Genomic DNA, 22,949 nt, shown 5'->3' on the forward strand with positions numbered 1-22,949 from the left:
CACGCATCAGGTAATATTCATCTTCTGTAACTGCTTGTCCTGTGAGGGGTCGCCTATCCCAGCTGTCATTGGGCGAGAGGTGGGGTACACCCTGGACCGGTCGCCAGTCCATGGCAGGGCTCCATCAGGTAATATTTTCCAGTGAAATGAAACCAAACTACATTGTGCACATTCCACTTCTAGCTACCACCACTTCTGGAGAAATTACACTCAGAGCGGAATGTTCATTTGTGTTAAATACAAGAATTCACTGATGAGAGATTATGAAAAGATAAGATTAACCATAACCACCATGAAAGGGGCCAGAATGGATGTAAATCCTATCTGTTCTGTTTTGGCGCCTACTAAAATCAGACTATTCAGTTGTATATAAAAATACAACTTTTTCCCCACTGAACTATGCCACAAAAACACAAGCGTCGACGAATTCCATCCATCCGGATCACATATTGCTGGAGTCAACGCAGCCATAATCTCCTCGTGGACGCACATGCACGCACACACACAATTCCGCCCGGTCCGTCCGTGCCATGTATCGCCACGGCCGCTGCAGGGCGCAGCTCTGTGCTGGAAACAGGAGCGGAGACGCGCAGACCGATCCCCCCCATCCTCCGCAGTCTCCTTCTCATCCTGCGCGTCAGCCTGCCTGCCTGCCTGACTGACAGACTGACTGACTGACTGACTTGCAGATCACCACATCAACCAAACTAACCCACCAACTGACGGCGCAGGCTGCTCTTCCATCTTGCACGGGGTAAGATGATGTTTTCTGTTTCCTGCAATTATTTTTTTTTTTGTATGTGTGTAGGCTTCATTGTTCTTATCAGGTGTGCACAGTGTTGGTTGATGGATGCACTTACAGTAATAGTAAGATGACGGCAGGCAACACATTCCTGCACGGGACAACGTCGCATTTGCGCCCTACCCCCCCGTTTCCTCTTTCTTAAAACCACCTTTCCAAGTATATTAAATAGAGAAGATGGTGATATCCTAAAAGACATTTTACTTTTATTTATGCCTTCAAGGGTTACTTAGTTTGTGAGTGTTTGTGTGTCTACCATATTTACTTTCTGTGCTCTCCTGCATTGTCCCAATTCTGTCTGTTTTCATGGGAGCAAGTCTTTGTCTGTGCTCATACATGTGTGAGTTTACATTCCTGCATTCTTGTGTTTGCATGTCTCTATACATGTTAGTGAGTGCAGGTGAGCGCCTTTTTTTTTTTTTTTTTTGTCTTGTCTTTGCATATGTATGTGTGGCACCGCCTGTCTGACATTGCCCTTCCCTCCTGGCCTCATTCCAGAGCACAAACAGCATGTGAATGGCGGCAGAAAGCGGCAGAGTTGTCACAGAGGAGCAGGAGGAGCTGCCTGCCTCCGGAGCTGTCATTCACGTGCACCGCACGCACACTCGGAGCCAGAGCCACATCCAGTTTCAGCCTGTGACACACACCACCGCCCAGCGGCAGGCTCCTCGCACTCTGGCTCACACAAGGAGTCACAGCCACACTCACTTCCACACTCCCTCGCACACACAGGCTCAGAAGTACGGCTTTCGCCTCACACACAGCCTCTCAGCCATGACTAAGGGGGAGAGGGGAGTACAGAGCTCTGCAAGCAAGCTGATGAAGCCCAGTGAACCGCTGTTTCCCAAAACTTCTCCGCAGGTAAGATCAACTGTTTTCTGAGGCTTATCCTACAGGTAGTTTTCTGTTAGCTCACATAGCTGTGAGCCTGATTTGGATACAGGCGTACATCTATGTTATCAAAACTGACTGGTGTTTTTGTGGCTTAGTCTGAGCGAGAGTGACATGATAGGATAAAAAGAAACAAAAAGATGGAAAGTGCAATCTCTTTAGTTGCTTATCTGTTTGTGATTAATCAGCTCCATTGTTTTCCTGTGACCCGTAATCCCATAGATAGTGGATTCTGGATAGAGGAGCCTGGAAGTAGATTGTTTTCATTTGAGGAAAGTTGTTCCCATTGACCAGAGGACCTGCTTGATCATTGCTTTCTGTTTGCTTTGGTGATGGAGACAATCATTGCCTTGCTAGGAAATAAGAGATTGAATATACTGAAGAGAGGGATGATTTATTCAAGTTAGAAGAATTGGTTGACATTTGCTCTAATAATTTGTTTGATATTATTGAACCCTGTAAATTGGGTCAAACGAGCCTTTTTTGTTTGAGCGTATGTGTGTATCTGTCATTGTTTGAAATGCTGACATAATACAATACCGTGACAGTTAGCTCAGAGTATCTATGAAACAGCATTGCATCACACAATCTAACCAGTTCCGCAACTGTCTCATCTCTGCCAAACCTTTATCAAATATGCAGAGCTGTTTGGTTTACTTTGACTCCGTAGCGTTGGGATTCACACCAGAAATCTGACACTTAACTGCAAACAAATGATTCTGAGGATAATCTCTGCGAACAGATATCTGCGTATGAATATCCAGAATCCGTAGGCAAGGGACGAGGTTTTAATAGTATGGAGTGTGGAGGGAAAACAGCGGTGAATGCCCTACTCTGTAAGCAAGCAAGCTAATATAACATATTTTTTCAAGGAAATACCTTGAAAAAAAAAGCTCTAAGCCTTAGTTGGACTGCGAACAATGACCAGCACATGGAACGGGAAGTCTTGGCAGGACACAGGTCATCTGTCATCTGGATATCTGGCTTCACTGAAAGCCCCATAACACTGGCCACTCATCAACTCAGCGATGATATCTGATGGGTTCCTAGATTGCCATGAGTATGGCAGCCCTTTAATGATGTTACACTGTAAAACCTTTGCTACCCTTTAGTATGTTGAGTTAAATGAAAAACAGCCTAGCTTAGCTCAGCCTGTAACATCGGAAAACATTATGGTTTTGCTTTGCTTGCGTCTCCATCTACCTGTGGTGCACATTTTCCATAGAGAATGAGTTAATCCAGTGCTGGGAAATAAATAAAAAATGTCTCTCCACATCGCTGGGGTGGGAACATTGGTAATTAAGTAGAGGTGGTGATGAACAAAAGCAAAATATGACAAAGCTCCAACACAAAAGAAGACATATAACAAGCTTGACTAACGGTATGGTGCGTCTCCTCGGTGGGTGTTGACAAAAGTGCATTGAACATGCTGTGGACGAATGAAGGATTAAAATGCTGACGTCATACTATACAAAGCAAACAGTCATATTCACCGTTACAAACATTTGTTGGCTAACACGTTTTTAAACAAAAGCTTTTGTTAGCTTAAAGTGGTAGCATAGTTTGGCGAACGTTAATGTTCCCAACGTCTAGTTTTGAAGAAGATAGAGGTGTGTGGGACATAAATAACGCTAGTTTAAGACAGATTTATGAAAACAAAACAAACACATTAGCACCAATTAGCATGAGTGTTTCATGTATTTGTGGAGGAGACATCTGTGCTGGCAGAAATTGGTCTAAATACGTTTTCTCAGATTTTTGTGTCAAAATGTTGGATGTGGCTTCTGAAAATGTGACCATTTTTTGTTCTTTGCTAATGTTCATGTTTCCCGTTGGAGTGAATACACTCTGAATACACCTGCTGCTGGGTCTCCTAAAGGGGCAGCGTCAAAACCTATATGACACAAATGCAGGAAATGAATTGGGTGCTCTGTCTCGTTTCTGAACTGTCTGACAAAGGGCAATAGATACAGAGTTAGCCAATAAATCACAAACTTTCTCCACAATAATACATGAAACAAACAAAAAAAATTAAATCTATCCATTTTGTTTACGTTCGATTGTAGAGATAGTCCCATGTTTTACAGTGTGGACTCGTTTCACTGAGTTTGCTTTGAAACACTAGGACTAAAAAAGGAATTTATGTATCAGTCATGTGGTGTAAGCGTGCTTGAGTGTCACATAACAAACCAAAGAGAAGAAATGAGTTTTGTCTCTTTATATGAGACTAAATGACAATCAATCCATCATGAAATACTTCTAAAGGAACTTGTCACTGTGATGATATCCATACGTATCAGCATTTTTAGAGGAGGGAATAAATGACTTATGCGCAGCGGCAAATCTTTAGCTCTTGCACTGATTCCCTGCGAGTTTTAGCCAGTGTCACCAGGCTGCCGTTGACATTTTGATGGCCCGCTGCCATCGCTGACATAATCAACCGTTGCTCTCATAATCCATCATCTGAACCGAGGGCGCAAAGCTACTGCTGTTGACTCGTCTAACTGGAATCTGTGGTCTGACCCTGATACCCAGAACAGTCAGAAAATCCTTCACTGAATCGGACATATAAAGTGCTTTATGGACTCATTTTACCAGCTCAACATGCAAACATCGGCGGTATGCATTTTCGTTTTGAGGGTATAGCTTATTTGGCTCGAGAGGATTTTCCTCCTCTCTTGTTTAATCATCGTCTGCGCTGATTTAAATCGTTTTCCCTTCATTAACTTTAAAGATTAGTCTTATCTGTCCTTGTCCCTCGCTTGTTGACTGTTAGAACTCTGCAGATGCTCCCTTTAGTCTGGGCCAGTGTTTCCATTTGTACACTGTATCTATATAGTGTGTGTGTGATGAATTGTGTGCAAGTGGTTTGTGTGTCGAGACAGCAGTGGAGGGGATATCCTGTTTATCCTTTTTGATGATAAGAACTCAGTAATCAAAGATTAAGATTTTGGAGGGAAAGAAAATATTTAGAAAGCGAGAGAGAGAAAGAGAGAGAGAGAGAGCGAGCGAGAGAGAGAGAGAGAGAGTATTTTTTTTGCACATCCTCAGTTAAGCTGCATTCTCCAGACACCAAGGACTTTGATTTTTCACTCCAATTAGGGGTAATTGCAGTGAGAGTGGAAGAAGGGGGAGTTCTGAAGTCAGAACCGCCGCGCAGCCTTTACTTACCTCTGACCCGCTTGTCTTGCGATTGAATAATTACACAGCTCGCTCCTGGTAATTGTCACTCTCCAACCCCTCCATGTTTTGATGGGGCAAAGAGAAGGAAGAAGAGAAAACGTGAGCCAGATAATAACAGTGTGCCAGCCGCGGCTGCGGTTACTTTGGTGATTTCCTTCTTTCATAAAGCTCAGAGGGGGAGTGGCCGCCGGCCCAGCCTGGCTGCTGGATGTGGAGTAATGTTGTTTTGTGTGCGTGTCTGACACCAAAGGTTGTGCACAGAGAGGAAAAGGCAGAGGTTGATATGTGTGCGCAGCCTCGGAGGCAAATATCGAGCTCCCTAGACTGTGGTGTCTGGTCTCATTCGTGTCTGAAGATGAAAGCGTGCCCTTGCTACACACACGCAAACACACGTGCCTGATGGTTTTAGCAGAGCAGCGGGGAAGGAAACAGAGCCGTGGACGACTCGGTGGGTTTCCCAGGCTCCTCTGTGGGCCTCACTGTCTGCACAGATAGACCACAATGTTCGCAGCCGGCAGGGGGTCTCCCTCTGATCCTTCTCCACTTATAAATGAACATCTTTCCTGTCTGCCAGAGTAACCTATCATTTAGAGAGGCAAAGATATGAGCAGATCTGATTTAGGGTTATAGTATGAATATAGAGTATGAGTGCAGGTTTTTAGTCAGGGGAAACACATCACAGCAAAGGCAGAGCAACGTGGGGAGGCTTTAAAGGGGAACTACTGTTTTTTTACAACCTGGACCTTATTTCTGGCATAAAATACGATCATTTGCTCACCCATATAACTTTTGTGTAGTTTGTTGTCCTTTGGGAGATATTTAGATCTGCATATATCCATATAGTGGGAGTGAGTGGGGCACCGAAATGCAGCCTCTAAATAACGCATTATCTGCCGCGAAACTCGTTCATTTCACCAATTTTTTGTTATCGTATGCTAGTGCTATTCCCCGTTGAGTCCGGAGTTACCTGTTATCATCATCCGGGGTCTGTAGATTGACCTACAGACCCCGGATGATGTCTTCTGACCTAGATGAGGTCATTTCTGAGCGCTGCGCGCACCCGTGATGGTCGGCTTGTTTACCTGTAATTTGCTACAGGTAAACATGCGGGGAATAGCACTAGCGTACGATAACAAAATATTGGTGAAATGAACGAGTTACGCAGCAGATAATGCGTTATTTAGAGGCTGCGTTTCAGTGCCCCAGTCACTCCCACTATATGGATATACGCAGATCTGAATATCTCCCGAAGGACTACAAATTACACAAAGGTTATATTGGTGAGTAAACAATGGTATTTTATGCCAGAAATAAGGCCCAGGTTGTACAAAACAGTAGTTCCCCTTTAAACACTGCTGCACTTTTGTTACTCTCAATCCATGAATCACGGTGACATGAGGATATTTTTGGACCACCTGAAATAGAAAAGGATTCAGATATGAATGACTGCAGGATTCTGTAATTGTGAGTCACAAGTCTGCTCTCGTGGCTTTTATGTATTTAAGAGTGGCACACCTAAATCTGTGTCTGAGTGTCTGGGAAGTAGTTCTTCCTGACTAAACTGAAAGGGTGTAAAAGATATTTTTGAAAGTTGCGGAATAGAAACAGATTCTTGAGTCATTCATGCTTCTCAGCGAAGAAACTGACACATGTTTTATATATACTCCTTACTTCCTGTACCAGAAATGAGTGAAATTAACTCACAATCTAGAAACTGAAATTTGCTCACTAGAAAAATGATAATAATAGCACTCATAGGTCTTTCACTTCTGATTTCACAGACCGACTTGAGCCAGAAGTTGTCAGTATGCAGCAAAGTGTGTTTCGCCATCGGCGGCGCCCCCAAGGAGGTGGCTGCCAGCGCCACGGCCTTCTTCCTGCAAATCTACCTGCTTGATGTCGCTCAGGTAAACCTGCTGGAGAACGAGGAGAAAATGTCACTGACTGCTGCCATGTACAAATGAATAGGTAGGAAAGTCCTGTGCCTGCAAGTGCTTTTAACTTCAATCTGTCTCTGTTCTACTCCGCAGATCAACGCCTTCCAGGCTTCCATGGTGCTGTTCATCGGTAAGGCCTGGGGTGCAGTGACTGACCCAGTTGTTGGTTTCTTCATTACCAAGAGCAGATGGACCAAGATCGGCAGACTCATGCCCTGGTGAGCGCCTTTTCACACTAAAGTTTGTGCCCCTCCGGGTCATAGACGGCGTAACTCACATAGCCAACGCCAAGACATTTCACTCTGTAACAACGCCACCTGTAACAATGCTAGTCGGCACTTCATCTTTTTTGCCAGTCGAGTTAATTTCCGTTTCTACTTCCTGCTTCACTTTCAGCAATGGCGACTGAAACTTTTGTCGAAATTTGAAATCTGAAGACGAGTCATGCAAATGTGTGTATCTCCGAACCTTCCCGGTTAACCTTTTCTCGGTGTGTTCCGTCTTTATGGAGATGGAGAAGCAGCCGGAATTACTAAAGCGGAAACACGCTACTACCAAGCAGACCAATAACAGCTCTTGCGGTCTGCGTCGCCACAACGCATAGACAAATTGATACAGAAGCATAAACCGCCTTTAAGACTTTTATATATTTTAGCTAATTCCCGGTGTTGACAGAACTAATGTAAAGATCGTAAAAATATTTCAAATCTTCCACTAATGACGTAATTGGAAAATACAATAGTAGTTCAACATTTTCCTTGGCCACGACTTAAATATATGAATAATATAATATAAATATGAATGAATTACATTGCACCACTTGCCACTTGCTGATTATGCTCATTAACACCTATCTTTCTGCATTTTGCACTACACTGTGTTTCCAAATCTGGTGTCTGTGGAGACATTTACGCGCTGGCACACCATTCGCATAGATTTTTACAACAATTGATGACTGTTTGTCAGAGCTGAAGATGAGAGTGATAACAGCAACAAACAAGAGGTAACAACTATAGCAACTCAGAATACAATGGCGGCATATGATGGAAAACAAATCAAGAATGTAAATTATGTTCTACAAATTCAGTGAAATAATATGTAGGACTCTTCCAAGAAAGGTTTCTGAATCGCCACACAAAAACAAAGTATTTAGATAACAATCTAAACAAAAAAAGATTGACGCTGAGGAAAAAATCTGATTACCGCAGATTTGTCCTCGCTTGCGTAAAGAGCTGTAATTTCTTGATGGGGTATGAAACTTGTTTTGGTTTTCTCCCACGCTCTCAGACATAATTATGGTCGCTACATGATGCTGATGTTTGTGCAAAAAATCTCAACAAAAACAAAAAAAGAAAGGCACGCGCTCCAGTTTTTGGACGGTTTTGAGATCCCTCTCAGACACAACTCAGACTCTCAGCTGAGGATTGCACTAGATACGCAGCCACCGTGCTTTCATTCCAATCTTGACACTCCCCCCTGATTAGCCAGACAGACGGTACGCTTCAAGGGTGTGATCTGCTTTTTGTCCTTTTGATGCCTCACGAAAATAAACAAGGATTCTCTCAAAAAGTCATCCGCCGCTGTGCTGCTCAATTACGTTTTATTGCATTTATATAACACCTCGCTTCACATTTGGGCATTGCACGGCTTTCATTTCATTTCTAGGCGAGATGTTCCTCAGTATCTCAGGGGCTTTCAGTTCAGTTTTACTTTGTGACTCTGTAAGTGTGGATTATATGAAGCCGTCGCCATCATTTCCATTCATTACCATTTCCAAAAAGTATTTTAGAAGGAACTAAGCCTGTGTGTGTGCGCACAATGTATGTCATTTGAACGCTCTAGCGTGACACTTACTGTAATTACACAGGCCGTATCTAATGCCTGCTCCATTATAAACCATAGATTACACACAAGCTGACAGTGCTGGAGGGGGACCAAGTCCACAGTGGCCGGCCGGTCGCGCTCAGTAGCAGACAGATGCTGATGTTAAATCAGCTTTACCCTCGGGAAGCTGTAGGTGTGTGTCCCGGCTTGCTTGCGTGTCTGTGTGTGTCCGTGTGAGTGTGTGGTGTACGTGGGTATTTTGGTTTGTTTAACAGTATTTGTGATGAGAGTCCAAGACACTCCCTTGGCCCTATTAGGAAAGTCCCTTCTGTCCATTCTGCAGGAAGTGCTTTTTTTTCTCCCTCTGGCTGACACATCCACAGCTAGACATTAAGTGATTAGCATCTTTTGCCCAGTGATTTTTTGGGACGGCGTCTTCGGTCCTAAATGTCCCCTTGGGCGCTACCGTGTTTATTCCTTACCATTAGTGCAGGGAGTAGCTTGAGGAAACAGCTTTTCAAGATCGGCTCCAGTAGAAACAGAGATAGTGACAGTTGGTAACATGGTTTGTTACACAGAATCATTGGAGATATCGTCACTGAGCATCACACGCTATACACAACAATCCTCCAGACCTCTAAGATGCTTTGAAAGCCAGAAAGCCGTCAGTGTAGCTACCCATGTAGAATCTTTTGTCGTCATTGTAAGGAAACTTTTTGCACAAAAGGTGTGACCGTCATCACACGTAAAACATGCCCATAGATACCAGTAGTTCATCACAAGACAACTGGTCTACATCACTGTGGCTCAGTAACAAGCCTGATTGATTGCTGTGTGATCTCCTGAATAGCTTGAGAATCCAGCTGCCTTGCAAGTTAATAGTCCCACTTACCTTAAAATACAGTGTCATCAAAATGTGGAAGACTAATATTACCAAAAAGAAATGGTAATTGGCCACTGTGACTGACTCATCATTACACCGATCAGCCACAACGTTAAAACCACTGACAGCAAAGTAAATAACATCGACCATCTTGTGACAATTCAGTGTTCTGCTGGGAAATGTTTGGATCTGACATTCACGTGGCACCCCCCACCCCATAGCAATGACACTCCTTGATGGCAGCAGCCATCCCCAGCAGGATGCAACCTGACACAGACACACACACAAAAACGGTTTAGGAACAAAACATGAAGAACACTACAAGGTGTTGACCTGGCCTCCAGATTCACTAGATCCTAAACTGATCAAGTATCTGCGGGATGATTCACAGAGGCCTCTCCCCTCAACCCATAGGACCCAAAGGCCACAGGACACCCTCAGAAGGCCCATGTCCATTCTCTGATGAGTCACAACTGTTTTGGAGGCACAAGGGAGACCTGCACAATATTAGGAAGGTGGTCATAATGTTATGCCTGCATCTAACCGCATAAAGAAGCCACTTGTATTGTCACACGCAGCTTGGTAGCAGCTAGATATTATTGTTCTGGGAGAGCTCACAGCCCCAACACGACCAAAACCACTGGTTCAGTCTGAACAGCTGTTGGACGGCTGCCTACCACAGTGCCATACAATTCATCGCACATGACAGCTATCACGCTGACCGCTGTGTGGGATGGATGCTCAGCACTGGTATCTGGAAGGCATCACCGTATGTGCGTCTTCATTTAGGGAGGCCTTTCTGTAGAAGCTGCCAAGAAAGTTAACATCCTTATTTGAGAGGACAGCGGAGGATAGCTGTGTAAGTTCCTCACAGAAACTCTGGACTTGTGAAGTTGGTGAACACTGTGGTGAATGCAATGCTAAATCACTTCTCTACAGTACTTGAAACTGCCAATGTCTGAATTATAGTGCGGTAAAAATATAACATAACATGAAACTGAAATCCTCCAGTGAATTATCTGTGAAAGATCTCAGTCATCCAGGTCATCGTATATCCAAAGAAAAGCTATTTTTTGACTCGAGTAAATTCTACACTCCAAACTCTGCACCACTGGGATACTGTATGTACACCACTAAGCGCAAAATCAATCAAAAAAGCACATTATCACCTGCAAGACCTCTTCTAAATCCCTTCATCCCCATAGCACGTCATTTCATTAACATGCTGCAAGTGTCTCCAGCAAGTCAATGAGAAAAGAGCGGAGCCTCTTATTAATTTAATTAAAGCCGCGCAAATCGTCGGGACAGGTGTGACCGCGTATTCATGAGTGCGCGACGTGCATGCGAGTGTTTTGTCCGCGCGCGCCTTTGTTGCCTCGCGCGGAACACAGTCATCTTGCAGGAACATTCTAACTGTCCCATTCACCGGCCCCGGGGCCCTTTCAACGCTCCCATGACCAAAGCGGTCAATACTGCAGCACCAGCGTTGTCCGCCGCCTTTGTTTGAGCAAACAATCAGGAAGAGAGTGAGGTGGCCGGCCTGGACGATGCCAGAAATGACTGTAACTGGCCTCTCTCTGACTCTTTCTCCCACGTTCGCTGTCCCGGTGTAGAGCAGTTCAGAGGTCAGAGCGCCCGCAGGGTTGTTTGCCTAAATTCTCTTCTTATAGTTGTGCCACTATTACAGCAATTCCGTTCTCTAGTCTAGACCACATGACAAAGGGTGGATGAGATTTTGGTGTTAATCCCCCACAGTCTGCACCTTTCCTACTCATTCTGAGACACGCAGCTGCTCACTTTAACCGCGATGATACATACCGGTTGTTTACTTTTGCATTATACATGGCCCACACACACACTTAATCACTCCGGGGTTGCTGAGAAGAGCACAGCGCAGCAGAATAGCTTCCTGCTGCGTTTGCTTGCTACATATTCATGCGTTCATCCGCGTGCGTGCGTCGATCTTCTAAAGCTGTGTGTGGGTTTGCAATTTTGTGGTATTTCCCTGCTCGCCGGTCCCTCCCTGACCAGATTCCTGTCATACTCACAATAACATAATCTTTAAGCACTCAGCTTACTGACCGTCATCTCTCAGCAATATGGCCTGATTTCAGCAGCGCTGTGAACATTACGTAACACAGACACTGTCTTTGCTTATGTTTGAATTTGCATAGAACCATCATTCATCCAAATAAAACCTTTTGAAATGTCTCACAAATGCTGCTTCCACTCCTGTAAGTCTCACCTGACGTATTCTTATTTCCATCTCATAGGATGGTGGGTTGCACTCCATTCCTGGTGGTGTCGTACTTCTACCTCTGGTTCGTCCCTCCTTTCGGCAGTGGCGGCAGGTTCATCTGGTACCTGGGCTTCTACTGCCTCTACCAAACCCTCATCACTGTAAGTGTGCCGGCTCTTACACAACTGGGTGCGAAGCCTCTGATAATTCAGCAGGACTTTACAAGACAGAAGTGAGGAAAACGGGATGAAAGCCGTGATTGATGCAGCTCACGGTCCGTGGACGATACATTACATAAGATAAAATGCATCGGGAATAACAATGTTTAAAGTGGGGATGATTACAGATGTCTCGCGCCAGGCTCTGACAGCTCCCGCTGGGATTTAGACTTTGATTTGTGCGACGAGCAGCAGATTAGAGCCTGGAGCGCTTAGACACCTCACCTCAAAGGGGAAGTGTAGTTATTTAGGCTGCCTTTTGTTATTATGGTGCAAACCATTACTCTCTCTCTCTCTGTTCTGGCCCTGCTCTGGGGTAACCCATATAGCATGTGCTACAGAGCATGGAACCGCCGCAGCCACACTGTGGTGAGCTGTAAATGCATGTCGTCTTAACTACTTGATAAGTATACGGTCAGTCCTGCCAGGAACCTCTCGCTGGGTAAATGCCGGTTGCCGCTTTTAGCCGCCCTTCATTGTCTCCGAGCCGTGTGTTTGTGCAAAGTTTGCTGGGAAAAGGGCAGCTGTTATCATTCAGAGGGTCACAGCCTGTAAACAGAGGTTAGCACGCATTATATCATCTGTTTATGCAATCAGCTAATAATGGGTTTCCATCCAATTAATCAGTTCTCACTTCCATCTGCACGTCACTGTTAAGCAGGTTCGGTTCTATAAATGTTTGCATCCAGGAAAAGCCCCATAAATGACATGCTGCATATGAGCAACGACCGAACAAAAAAAATAAAAAAGCCCTTTCACGGCCGCATTTATTTTGGTTGTGGCAGTGCATACTCATTTGGCCGCAGAGCTGACTGAGCCCTTGTGTAAATTACAAAGTGAAGCAGGACTCGGGTTGCTTGCCTATTCTCTAAAGAGGTGGTGAGGAAGGCGAAAACAGATCTGAGGTTGGCCAACATGGAAACTGCAGAGATTGCTTTTGATATATTTACAGAGTATATTTTGCATCTGCGTTTTCTCTGGAACATGTAGACAAAGGGCAGCATGGGTGTTCCTGCTTGACTGCACGTCGGCTTCTGTGGCGTTTCACAGCTGTGCTGGTGGCTATAGGAGGCTGGATGTAAAGGTGGAGCAAGACAAAGCATTCATGAGAAGGACTGTTGGTGTTTGAGCTCAACAGCCAAACAAACACAGCCTTCCCTTCAGTGCTCCTTCAGAAGCCAGGGAACCCCAAATCCATCAGTGCACATTGCCAAGGCAAAGACAAATAAACAATTGAACCCTCCCACTGCTGCAACATCATGATGTCTTAGTTCTGTAAAACATAGAAAGACTCATATTACGCACCTATCAGGCAGACAATCACTACAACCATCCTGAAGCCTTTCAACTCGCGGAAGCGTCTCCATGCTTGGAAAACCTTAACACTGTTATCTCTCTTTCTTGGAGGTCTGCAGATTAGAGTCAGACAGATTTACCGATCCTCTTTAGCCTCTCACTTATATTGCCCTGACAACCCTTTGCCCCTTGCATACGCCCCCTGTTGCTTGTTGGCTGGAACAGTGCTTCATAGATCAGTCCAAGCCACTGAGACTCTTTTTTTTTTTCTGTTTATCGAGCACAGGCTTGTACACAAGCATCAGATCTTTTTCCAGATTAGAATGATTTACTCCACCTCTTTAAATACAAATACCAGCATGCTGAGAGCATGTTCAGCATCTTAGTCGAGCATGATAGCGTTCAAAAAAGATTCCAAGCACAGCTAAGGGTGATGGAAATGTAAAAAACGGATGCATTTAACCTGATGACGGTACTAAGAGGTAAGGGATCAGTAGAGTATTTGATATTCATGTTTGCTAAACTTCACGGTTTCCAATGATTGAGATGTTTACCCAAAACCAGAATAATATCAGCGTCTTGGCGGCTGCCCATGGAAGGAAACCGTCTGCGTCATTATGATTCATCCTTTGGGGGACACGAAGGTTGGCAAATATTTGATGGTAGCACATCAAATAGCCAAGATATTTCGGTTTAGACGGTCTAGACTTTGGGGCTGGGCAAACTGAATGTCACTGCCATCCCTAGAAACAAGCCACCGTCCGTCCATAGATTATCTATAACCGCTTGTTCCGCAGAGGGTCACTGAAGCCTGTCCCAGCTGGCATTGGGTGAGAGGTGGGATACTCCAAGGACCAGTCCTCCGGTCCACCGCAGGGCAAACATCCATGCAGCCATACGTCCATTATCTATTACCATTTATCCATAGAAGGTCCCAGGGGGGTGAAGCATCTCCCATCTCACAATGGGTGAGATGTGGGATCCCTGGAGAGGTCACCAGTCTATCAAAGGGCAAGCATTTCCATCCCTACAGCCAGTTTAGTATTACCAAATCACCTACTGTAACATTCATGTCTTTAAAGGACCTGAAAAAACCCATGCTATGCATAGGAGTACGTGCAAACTCTGCGTCTGTCAGGTTCGAACCTAGAACTTTGCTGCTGTAGCTAAAAATAAAAAAAAATAAAAATAAAATGATCCCTCATATCCATCTTCTCCACATGAGATGTTTGCAGTTTTTTTGATTGCAGCTGGTGCCAGACTTATATTTATTTCTGTTTACCCAAGCCATGACTGAGCCTTTCTGCTCTCCCGCAGTGTTTCCACGTGCCTTATTCTGCTCTCACCATGTTCCTGAGCACGGACCAGAAGGAAAGAGACTCCGCCACCGCCTACCGTAAGGTGTTTTAATATGCAAAAAGTTATTAAGGCCCGGGATTAATCTTTGCCACGGCATTTCCTGTGCACCTGTTCAGATTAACAATGAGTGATGCGCTTGGGGGTGTTTGAACTGAGAGCTGGATCTTTGCCCGTGTGACGACAGGAATGACAATGGAGGTGCTGGGGACACTCGTGGGCGCCGCCATCCAAGGCCAGATCGTGGCCAGCGCTCACACTCTGAAGCACTGCCCCACTCACAACACGTCTGCCAGTTACCTTGGCAACAGCAGCGGGGCAGAGATCGTCAAGAGCCTGGTGCGCTCCCAGGACTACCTGTCACTCGCTGTAAGTGTCGCCGCGCCAAGCCAGGAGCCCAGGTGTGCTAAAAGTAGGCCGAAGACTCGAGTTTGAAAAATAACTCGGGCCTGTCGCCGTGGTGTGTGCTCAAGGTGGTTCGCTTTCACAAAATATCCGAGGCTGAAAGAAAAAAGCGCCGAATGAAAAGGAGGATTGTTGAAAATTGGCTCCATATTTACTGACTGTCTGCAGGTTCTGACATCTTAAACGGCTTCGTGTTTTAACCCATGCAACCCGTGGGATTGAAAGGAGACGCCGCTGTTTGATATCTGAGCCCGGCACCCTGAGCCGGCTCCCCACTCGTGACCACAAAAGGGGGTTCCTCCCTCAGATCAAGCTCCAAATGTGGCCCCACTCGCATTGAGGGGTCTCCACAGTCTGCAAGTCATTAAGCCTATTTATATCTCACCCAGAACACATGAAGGCACCCCAGTTTAATATGCTGGAAATATTAATCTCCTGCTCCAAGGCGGCTGCAGCTTAAAGCTTAAAGTAAAAAGGACACGATGAGACACATCCACGTCCACATTTCAGTTTGCAGAGCTGTGAATAAACACGGCCGCTGCTGTGAATCCATCATGGGACTTTTTGTGAACATGAAACAAGCCAGAGTCCAAACTGTCCCGCTTTGGATTTTGGTCGCACCGCAGCTATTTGGGCTTCAAATGTTCCTGCTCTAATGGATTCTGGGTGAACCCGATCGGGGCAACACGCTCGCTACGCCAAACCCTCTGCAGCCACCCGCTAAATTCCTCCGCGGTCGCTGGTGAGGGTGGCACACCGTCTGAGCCGGCTCAGTCTGCCCTCGGAAACAGGGAGTGTTTGATGTGCATAAATAATAATGAACCGCTCGGGCTGAGCCGCACGGAAAATAGCAAACAAACAGAGGTTGTTTAAGGCAGAGCAGTTCCTGCCGGGGTACGCCATTAAACGGGCCGAGGCTGTATTTTTGGAGGCAGATCTACTTGCGGCTTCCTCCTGTTTATGCTCATATTTGTACAGCGACAGGCGGCACAGCAGGTCATGCAGCTTAAACTGTCGCAGGTAATAAATCACACACCGACGGGTGTTAAAATAAGGGAGACAGAAAAATAAACCACCGTTTTGGGTAGAAACCGACACCTACTGTGGCATTTTTGTTTCCAGAGTGGATGTAAGCACTTAAAACTTTAAGGCGTTCGAGAACATTATGAATTAAAGATTTGCCGACGGCCTAAAAATAGACCAGATAGAATAGACTCTGGAGAGAAGCGATGAATAGATGTAGACTATATTGTCTGTTTGTTCTTTCTCTCTGCAGAAGGAGGTGTACATGATAGCCGCTGGTGTTATAGGAGGAGTGTTCCTCATCTGCACCGTGGTGATGTTCCTGGGAGTCAAAGAGAGAGACGGTGAGGCTTCGGGAACCGTCACTTCACTGGTTAATTCGTCCGACTGACAAATATTTACTCATCAATTTTAATAGTCAATGAATTAAGAGGCAGCCCACTTTCATTTGTCTTATTTTAATAGCATCCAGGTTATTAACTTAGGCTCTTAATTTACCATTTTTCTACTAATATTTTATGAGCTAATGATTTATTGAATAATGATACACACAGAACTCAGTGAGGGGCTAAATGAGTCATTTTATGATTGGGAACACATTTTTTGATTTAAAGCAGTTTAGGAGCTGGGAACAGAATAAGTAGCCTGGAGGCATCTCTTTGAGCTACTGATCTGAGACACATATCGTACATAACTGCAACATCTGTTTCTGTGTTGTTCCATAATAGCAGTCGGGTAAGTGAAGTAATCCTACTCCTCGTAGATTTATCGCAGATTAATTTAATACAACCTAAAGTGGCTTCGGCCTTAGCTGGGTGGGTCAGTGTGATATTTCAGACACATTCCCTCACGTAACGTGCCATCCGTCCCAGCAGGGTGCTTTAATTCGTTTATCTTTGTGCAGCTTCGTTATGCCTCTGTGTTGGCAAGTGCTGGGAATCAGAATCATTCAGTGTTGCCAGATACAGCTGAAGGTTTTCAGCCCAAAAGCTGTTCAGAAACCTCCAAGACGCTCACCAAACCGCCTAAAATATCAGATCAATATCATGTTAAATACTTTAGCCACCCACACTGCTTATATCGGTGTAACGTTTCATGAAAAAACAACGTAGCTGAGGCATAGAAATCTCACAGCAACAAACAACAGCAGCAGCCAACCACCACAGCTCCTCACATCCAGCTACAGCGAAGCAGTTTGTTAACGTCATGTCGCGGAGGCCTACAGAGAGCTAAATTATTCAAATAGACTTTTATTAGAATTTTATTTGACATTTGTATTGTTTGTAATATTATTATTTGTAAATTATGTTTAACATTAATTATGTTCAAAAAAAAAAAAAAAAAAAAAAAGACCAATTCTCTACTCAGCACTTAGTGGCTCCTGGGTAATACGGCTTAAGTGCCATTATGAATCAACAAGAGAGGGTGCAGACTGTTTATGAAAATTCCCTGCACGGCAGAGGGTAAAACTAATAAGTGCTGGAAAACAATAGACAATAGGCATCTTCCTCTGGTGCACCCTCACACACACACTTTGGTTTTCTTTCGAAATCAGCGTTGAAAAGTAATTAGAAAAGCTGACAAAACAATTCTAAACGAGTTTAAATTTTATTCCCCTGTCCAACTCTATTTTTATCCACAAAAACATATATCAAAACTGCCTAACTGAGCGTGAAACCTCTTAATCTGGTAACGCTGCAGTCATATCTCAGGAACACCAAGACAGAATTTCTTCAAATGTGGCACAAATGCTCACTTTGACTGGCAATTATTTTAATTACGGGTTTGAGGTCAAGGGTCGAGATCATCGTGCACTCACAAAGCACCTAATTGGCCGTAAATTAGCTAGTGAATGTGCCATTTCAGACACACCTTGATGGATTTTTTCTGTAATAACATGACTTCTGTCTTAGCTGGGGGCTTTAATTCATTTATATTTGTGCAGATGTTGGCGAGCGCCGTAACAGACATCGTGTTTTCAGGTTGTATGGGTGTCCCTATTTACGTTCACGTGCATTGCGTACATTTCTTCAAACTTAGCACAAAGTTTGGGCTTAAGATTGAACTGATTATATTTTAGTAGTTAAGGATCGAGGTCACTGTCACCTCATAAAACCCATTTTTGGTCGGAGTAACCAAATGCTACTCATTGTGACGTCAAATTTCACATATTATACGGGGTTTGGACAGACATAGGTGCAAACTGCAACCTGCCTAGACGGTGGAAGGATTCAATCATGAGGCAGTAATTCTAGCTTTTAATGATAAGATATATGAGTTAGTTGACAATACATACAGGAACAGGATCTTTCATATAACATATGTCATGGGCTACATTTTAAAGACAGATATATATAAAGACTGTATATTAAATCAGTTTCAGTAAACCAGTCAGTGCCCTCATCCTCTGATCCTCATTACAAACATCACCTCTCAGTGGGACAAACAACATCCACTGCAATGCAGAGGCACTTCCTGTAGTCTCAGTCTATCCCCTTTCCCTTGCTGCATGTTATTCGATATGATGCACGCTCATGTTCCTGTTCCACGTGTAACTGTTTCAGATCCGTACGCCCCGAAGACAGAGAAGCAGGTTCCTTTCCTTCAGGCCTTCATCCTGGTGATGAGACACGGGCCGTACCTCACTCTAACCGCTGCGTTCCTCTTCATCACTGTCGCCATTCAGGTAATTTTTATTTATGAGCCACTTCTCAGACATGACACCCGGCGTTAACAGTAAATGGAGCCAGTCCCGGGTCCTGACAATGCTGGAGAGCGGCCGGCGCTCAATGTTGATTTGATCAGCGCTGAAGAGCACTTACTGAAGGCTAGTGGTTTAAAGCGTGCTTTTCGGGGACTCGTAAGAGCAATGCAGGCGCCGCCTGCTCTCGCTGTTTGCCTGTCACCCGTGCACAGATGTTACAGTTTTGACACCTCCGCTCCAGGCTGTTTTAAATCACGGCAGACTTTCCAGGCTTCGCGCGCCTTCGGTATATTTTCTCCCTCTCCCCTCCTCAGCGGAGGTGTCAGTTGTCATCCGCGAGGGCCCCGGAGTGGGAGCAAATCACAGCAAAACACAGTCAGCAGCTTCTCCCGTCACTTCACTCGGCGCTCAGCGAAGGAAGCTGAATGCCCAGTGACAGTGCTGAGCAGACAGGAACGAATATCTGAATGTTTCATCTCTGGTTTCTGCAGCTGGTACAGAGCAACTTTGTCCTCTTCTGCACTTACGCCGCCGACCTGAGGGATCACTTCCAGAACATTGTACTGACCATCCTGGTGAGTACAGCCGGCACTGATTCACCTCACAGGCACGGAAAGATCTGCAGCATGAAGTGATACCAGCACTTTTTTTTTTTTTTTTTACATTGCAGACATTATTTTATTTTAATTAGAAGAAACTTTACCCCATTGCAAAGTTTTACGCGAATAATCCTCCCGTTACTATAGGCTTTATGTTTCTGTCTTGCTTACCAGATAGAATCACAGTCAAAACAACTCACATTTCACATCATCTTATTACATGTCTTCCCAGGTGTCTGCAGTCATAAGCATCCCACTGTGGCAATGGTTTCTGCAGAGGTTTGGAAAGAAGACGGCGGCTTTTTGCGGCATCACAGTGAGCATCCTGCTTCTATTTTGACTGACTGCAATGTTTGTGCCATCTTGTGAATGCACTGGGGAGCTTTTAAGACCTGCCACGCTTCAAACTTTTTAAAAAGACCTTTCCTCACAAGATAAATAAAAGAAGAACAGAAGCAGACGTGTCTCTTTACCTCTGTGCTTGTCCCCCTAGTGGATCATGCCCTTCACCCTGATGCTGGTGTTCATCCCGAACGTGGTGGTGGCCTACGTGGTGGCCGTCTCGTCCGGGCTCAGCGTAGCTGCGTCGCTCCTGCTGCCGTGGTGAGACTCGCCGCTTTCTTCGGCACTCGTTTTTGAACGCGCTTGAGCCACACATCCTCGAGCGTAGAGGAGGCGTCTGTTACTCCTCCCGTAGTCCGTAACAAATGTATTTGTTTTTTTACATTTTACATTCACAATGGCTATGTAACTGAAAGAGATGTGCTCAAGTTGGGCACAAAGGATTAACAGAACTATGGTAAATTGAGCGAACTCCGTCAGGCTAATCTTGGGGTTCAGTGTCTAGCCCTAAGGCGCTTGGAGGGGCCAGGCCCTGTCCAACCAATGCTATAATTAGCGTAAATCCTTCTCTATAAATACAAGGTATCATATAGGATGTATAACATTAAAATCTACTAAACCTCTGACATTGCTTACCTAAACTCTGCCCTGCCTATATATCTGTTCTTACGTTCCTGCTCATTTAAGTCTCTTTGATTTGACGCCAGACGTCATTAGTCAAGCCACAATTCTGCTCCGACTTTTCTGTTAGTGGTGATTAGGCGCCTGGAACGCCCCCGTCCACTCAGTCAGGTCATGAAAGTGATGTTACACTAAAGAAGAAGAAGAGGCGACGTCTAGTATAAACCTTCTTTGCCATCACAGAGCTCCTACGACACCATCTGCGTCTCTGCATCTGCTTTCCAGTTGTCTCCACGGCCGTCTCCGCTCCTCACTCATCTCCCGTCCCCTCCCTTTAACCCCAAATTACAGCCTCCTGAGGGGGCATGTTTATTTTGGAAGGGGCTGATTGTTTATCCTGTCTGCGGGGAAAGGCCGCTGCTGCCGCCCGCTGCTCATCATCTAATCGTGTTATTAGCTCTGTAATTTCTACCCGCTGTTATCTCGGAGAGCCCTGGAAGCAGACCTCACATCGTCAGCTGCGAGCATTTTGGTTTTGATAATTGAAGTGAGGGAAATCTTAGGCACATGCAGCATCAGCTTGAAGTGTCGGAGAGACGGCGAGCAAAATCTAACTCGGCTGTGTGTGTGTGTGTTTGCCTGCAATTCCAGGTCCATGCTGCCAGATGTGGTGGATGACTTCAGACTGGCCAACCCCTACTGCAAAGGCCACGAAGCCATCTTCTACTCATTCTACGTCTTCTTCACCAAGTTTGCCGCCGGCATCTCCCTGGGGGTGTCCACCCTCTGCCTGGAGTATGTCTGCTTTACTTCCACACGTGCACCATTAACTGTATGATGATCCGCATCTGCACTTAGCGTGTCACGATGCCTTAGAAAAACGCATTAACCCTGCTCTGATGTGTAATTCATCACGCGAAAGGTGTCGAGTTTGCTCATTTGCAGTGTTGCTGCGTCAGGCTGGGGGTCGATTTCTCATTCTGTGTTTAAATGGAATCTTTGTGTGCATGTGTGTCTGTGTGTGTACAGGTTTGCGGGGTACGACACCGGCGCCTGCAAGCAGCCCGCTCCTGTTGTGTACACCCTGAAGCTGCTAATCGGTGCCGCCCCGGTGGCCTTCATTGTTACGGGGTTAATGGTCCTGCTCCTCTACCCCATCAGCGAAGACGTACGGCTCCGGAACAAACTCTGCCTGGAGGAGCTACGGTGTGTAGAAATCATAAATGCCCAGCTGAGGGAAAAACTGTAACCTTTCAACCCTGCCGACTTTTTTCGCTTTTTAAGTGGCAATCTCGATGATTTGGCGGCGGCAACAGCAGATGCGGTTAAAAAGTACTGCTCACCGAAGAGGAAAACAAAAACTGTTGCCGTTTTTATAAAAGAGGATCTGAGTCTGTGATCGGCAGGGCGCAGTGAGAGGAGCTGGTTACCTCGCCGAGAAGTTGGGAGGCGTGCAGCTCTTCATCTAACAGATCACTGTGGCTGCCCCTTGTTGTTGTCAATACTTCAAACTGAGCCACTTGCAAAAAACGCCCCAAAATAACCTTTTTTAATGCAGTAGGTGCAGACAAATCACACTGAATTTCCCGTGACTACTTCCTAATAAGAGTCAGTTTGTGTTTTGTCAGTAAAATGCTTTCAATGTGAAGCTGCAGAAGTAGGAAACGTTCAGTTCGCATCAGCAGCAATCTCCGAAACGATCAGCTATCGTCCGCATATGAAGGTATCTGTTTAGAGGAATAACGTTCACGGTGACTTTATATGTTGAGTGTTTTCAAAGAATGTCACCAGTTTCGTAGTAATGCAAATATATACTGTACATACCGCAATATTTTCATCAGTGGGCCTTAGGCTCGCCACTGTGTCACCTCATTTTACGATAGATAGCGACAGCCATATATTTAAATGAAGATCTTTGAGACTGCCACAAACCGTTACAAACCGTTGTGTATCTTCTGTAGCTCTGTGGTAGAAGTATAAAGTAGCAAAACATGGGAGGTACGCGACTGAAACATCTCCGAATAGTCCTCGAGAGCAGTACTTGATTTTGTACTTTTCAACCACTTCTTTGAATGTAGCACAATACTGACATTGATGTGTCTCACAGGAAACAAAGCATCAGCTCCAGAACAGTGGAAGATTTGAGTAATGTGTGACCTGGATCTTGAATGGAGTGAATTCACAAAGCCACGGATTCCAGCGCTGCCGCTGGAAGGTTGTTCGTTAGTGTATATTACACTGATAAATAGTTCAATTGTTTTAATGTAAACATTTTTTGTTTCATTTTCACACGTACTGTATAGTCATCTTAGAGCTATGAATATATAACAAGATTACCTTATTTATATAAATGAATGTATATGATTATTTGCTGTGTTTAGCTCTACAACGCCGTTATTTATTTATGATATATGGTGACAAATGCATTGATGATATAAAATCAATAAATGTTGTAGAGGCTGGTTGGTAGAAAGGTGTGGCTGTCGTGTTTCTTTTCTGAAGAAGGTGGTGGTACAACAAGCAACACACAAGGCAGCCCTGTTTACGCTAGTTTAATGTCCAGATAACAATCCAAAGTTTTGTGGTCATCCAAGACGACACTTCTAACAACACCACACCACCATGA

General features: G+C 44.9%; 1 protein-coding gene across 1 annotated transcript; it reads left to right on the top strand.

The window, feature by feature from the left end:
- Window positions 1-316: 316 nt before the first annotated feature.
- Window positions 317-22,934, top strand: mfsd2b (MFSD2 lysolipid transporter B, sphingolipid). Its single transcript, XM_084559966.1, has 15 exons — window positions 317-754; window positions 1,301-1,663; window positions 6,658-6,783; window positions 6,907-7,031; window positions 11,794-11,920; window positions 14,591-14,669; window positions 14,817-14,998; window positions 16,311-16,401; window positions 18,622-18,743; window positions 19,253-19,336; window positions 19,593-19,676; window positions 19,854-19,963; window positions 20,975-21,118; window positions 21,353-21,529; window positions 22,431-22,934. Exons 2-15 carry the CDS (start codon window positions 1,319-1,321, stop codon window positions 22,477-22,479), a joined length of 1,845 nt encoding a protein of 614 aa, XP_084416092.1. The 5' UTR covers window positions 317-754; window positions 1,301-1,318; the 3' UTR covers window positions 22,480-22,934.
- Window positions 22,935-22,949: the final 15 nt, after the last annotated feature.

The sequence above is a fragment of the Chelon labrosus genome (genome assembly GCF_963514085.1).
Source record: "Chelon labrosus genome assembly, chromosome: 14".
Classification (NCBI taxonomy): domain Eukaryota; kingdom Metazoa; phylum Chordata; class Actinopteri; order Mugiliformes; family Mugilidae; genus Chelon; species Chelon labrosus.

Coding starts and splice junctions, on each gene's coding strand:
- mfsd2b (XM_084559966.1), top strand. CDS start 1,319: ATGGCGGCAGAAAGCGGCAGAGTTGTCACAGAGGAGCAGGAGGAGCTG. Junction 6,784..6,906: donor ACCTGCTTGATGTCGCTCAG/GTAAACCTGCTG, acceptor TCTACTCCGCAG/ATCAACGCCTTCCAGGCTTC. Junction 14,999..16,310: donor AGGACTACCTGTCACTCGCT/GTAAGTGTCGCC, acceptor TTCTCTCTGCAG/AAGGAGGTGTACATGATAGC.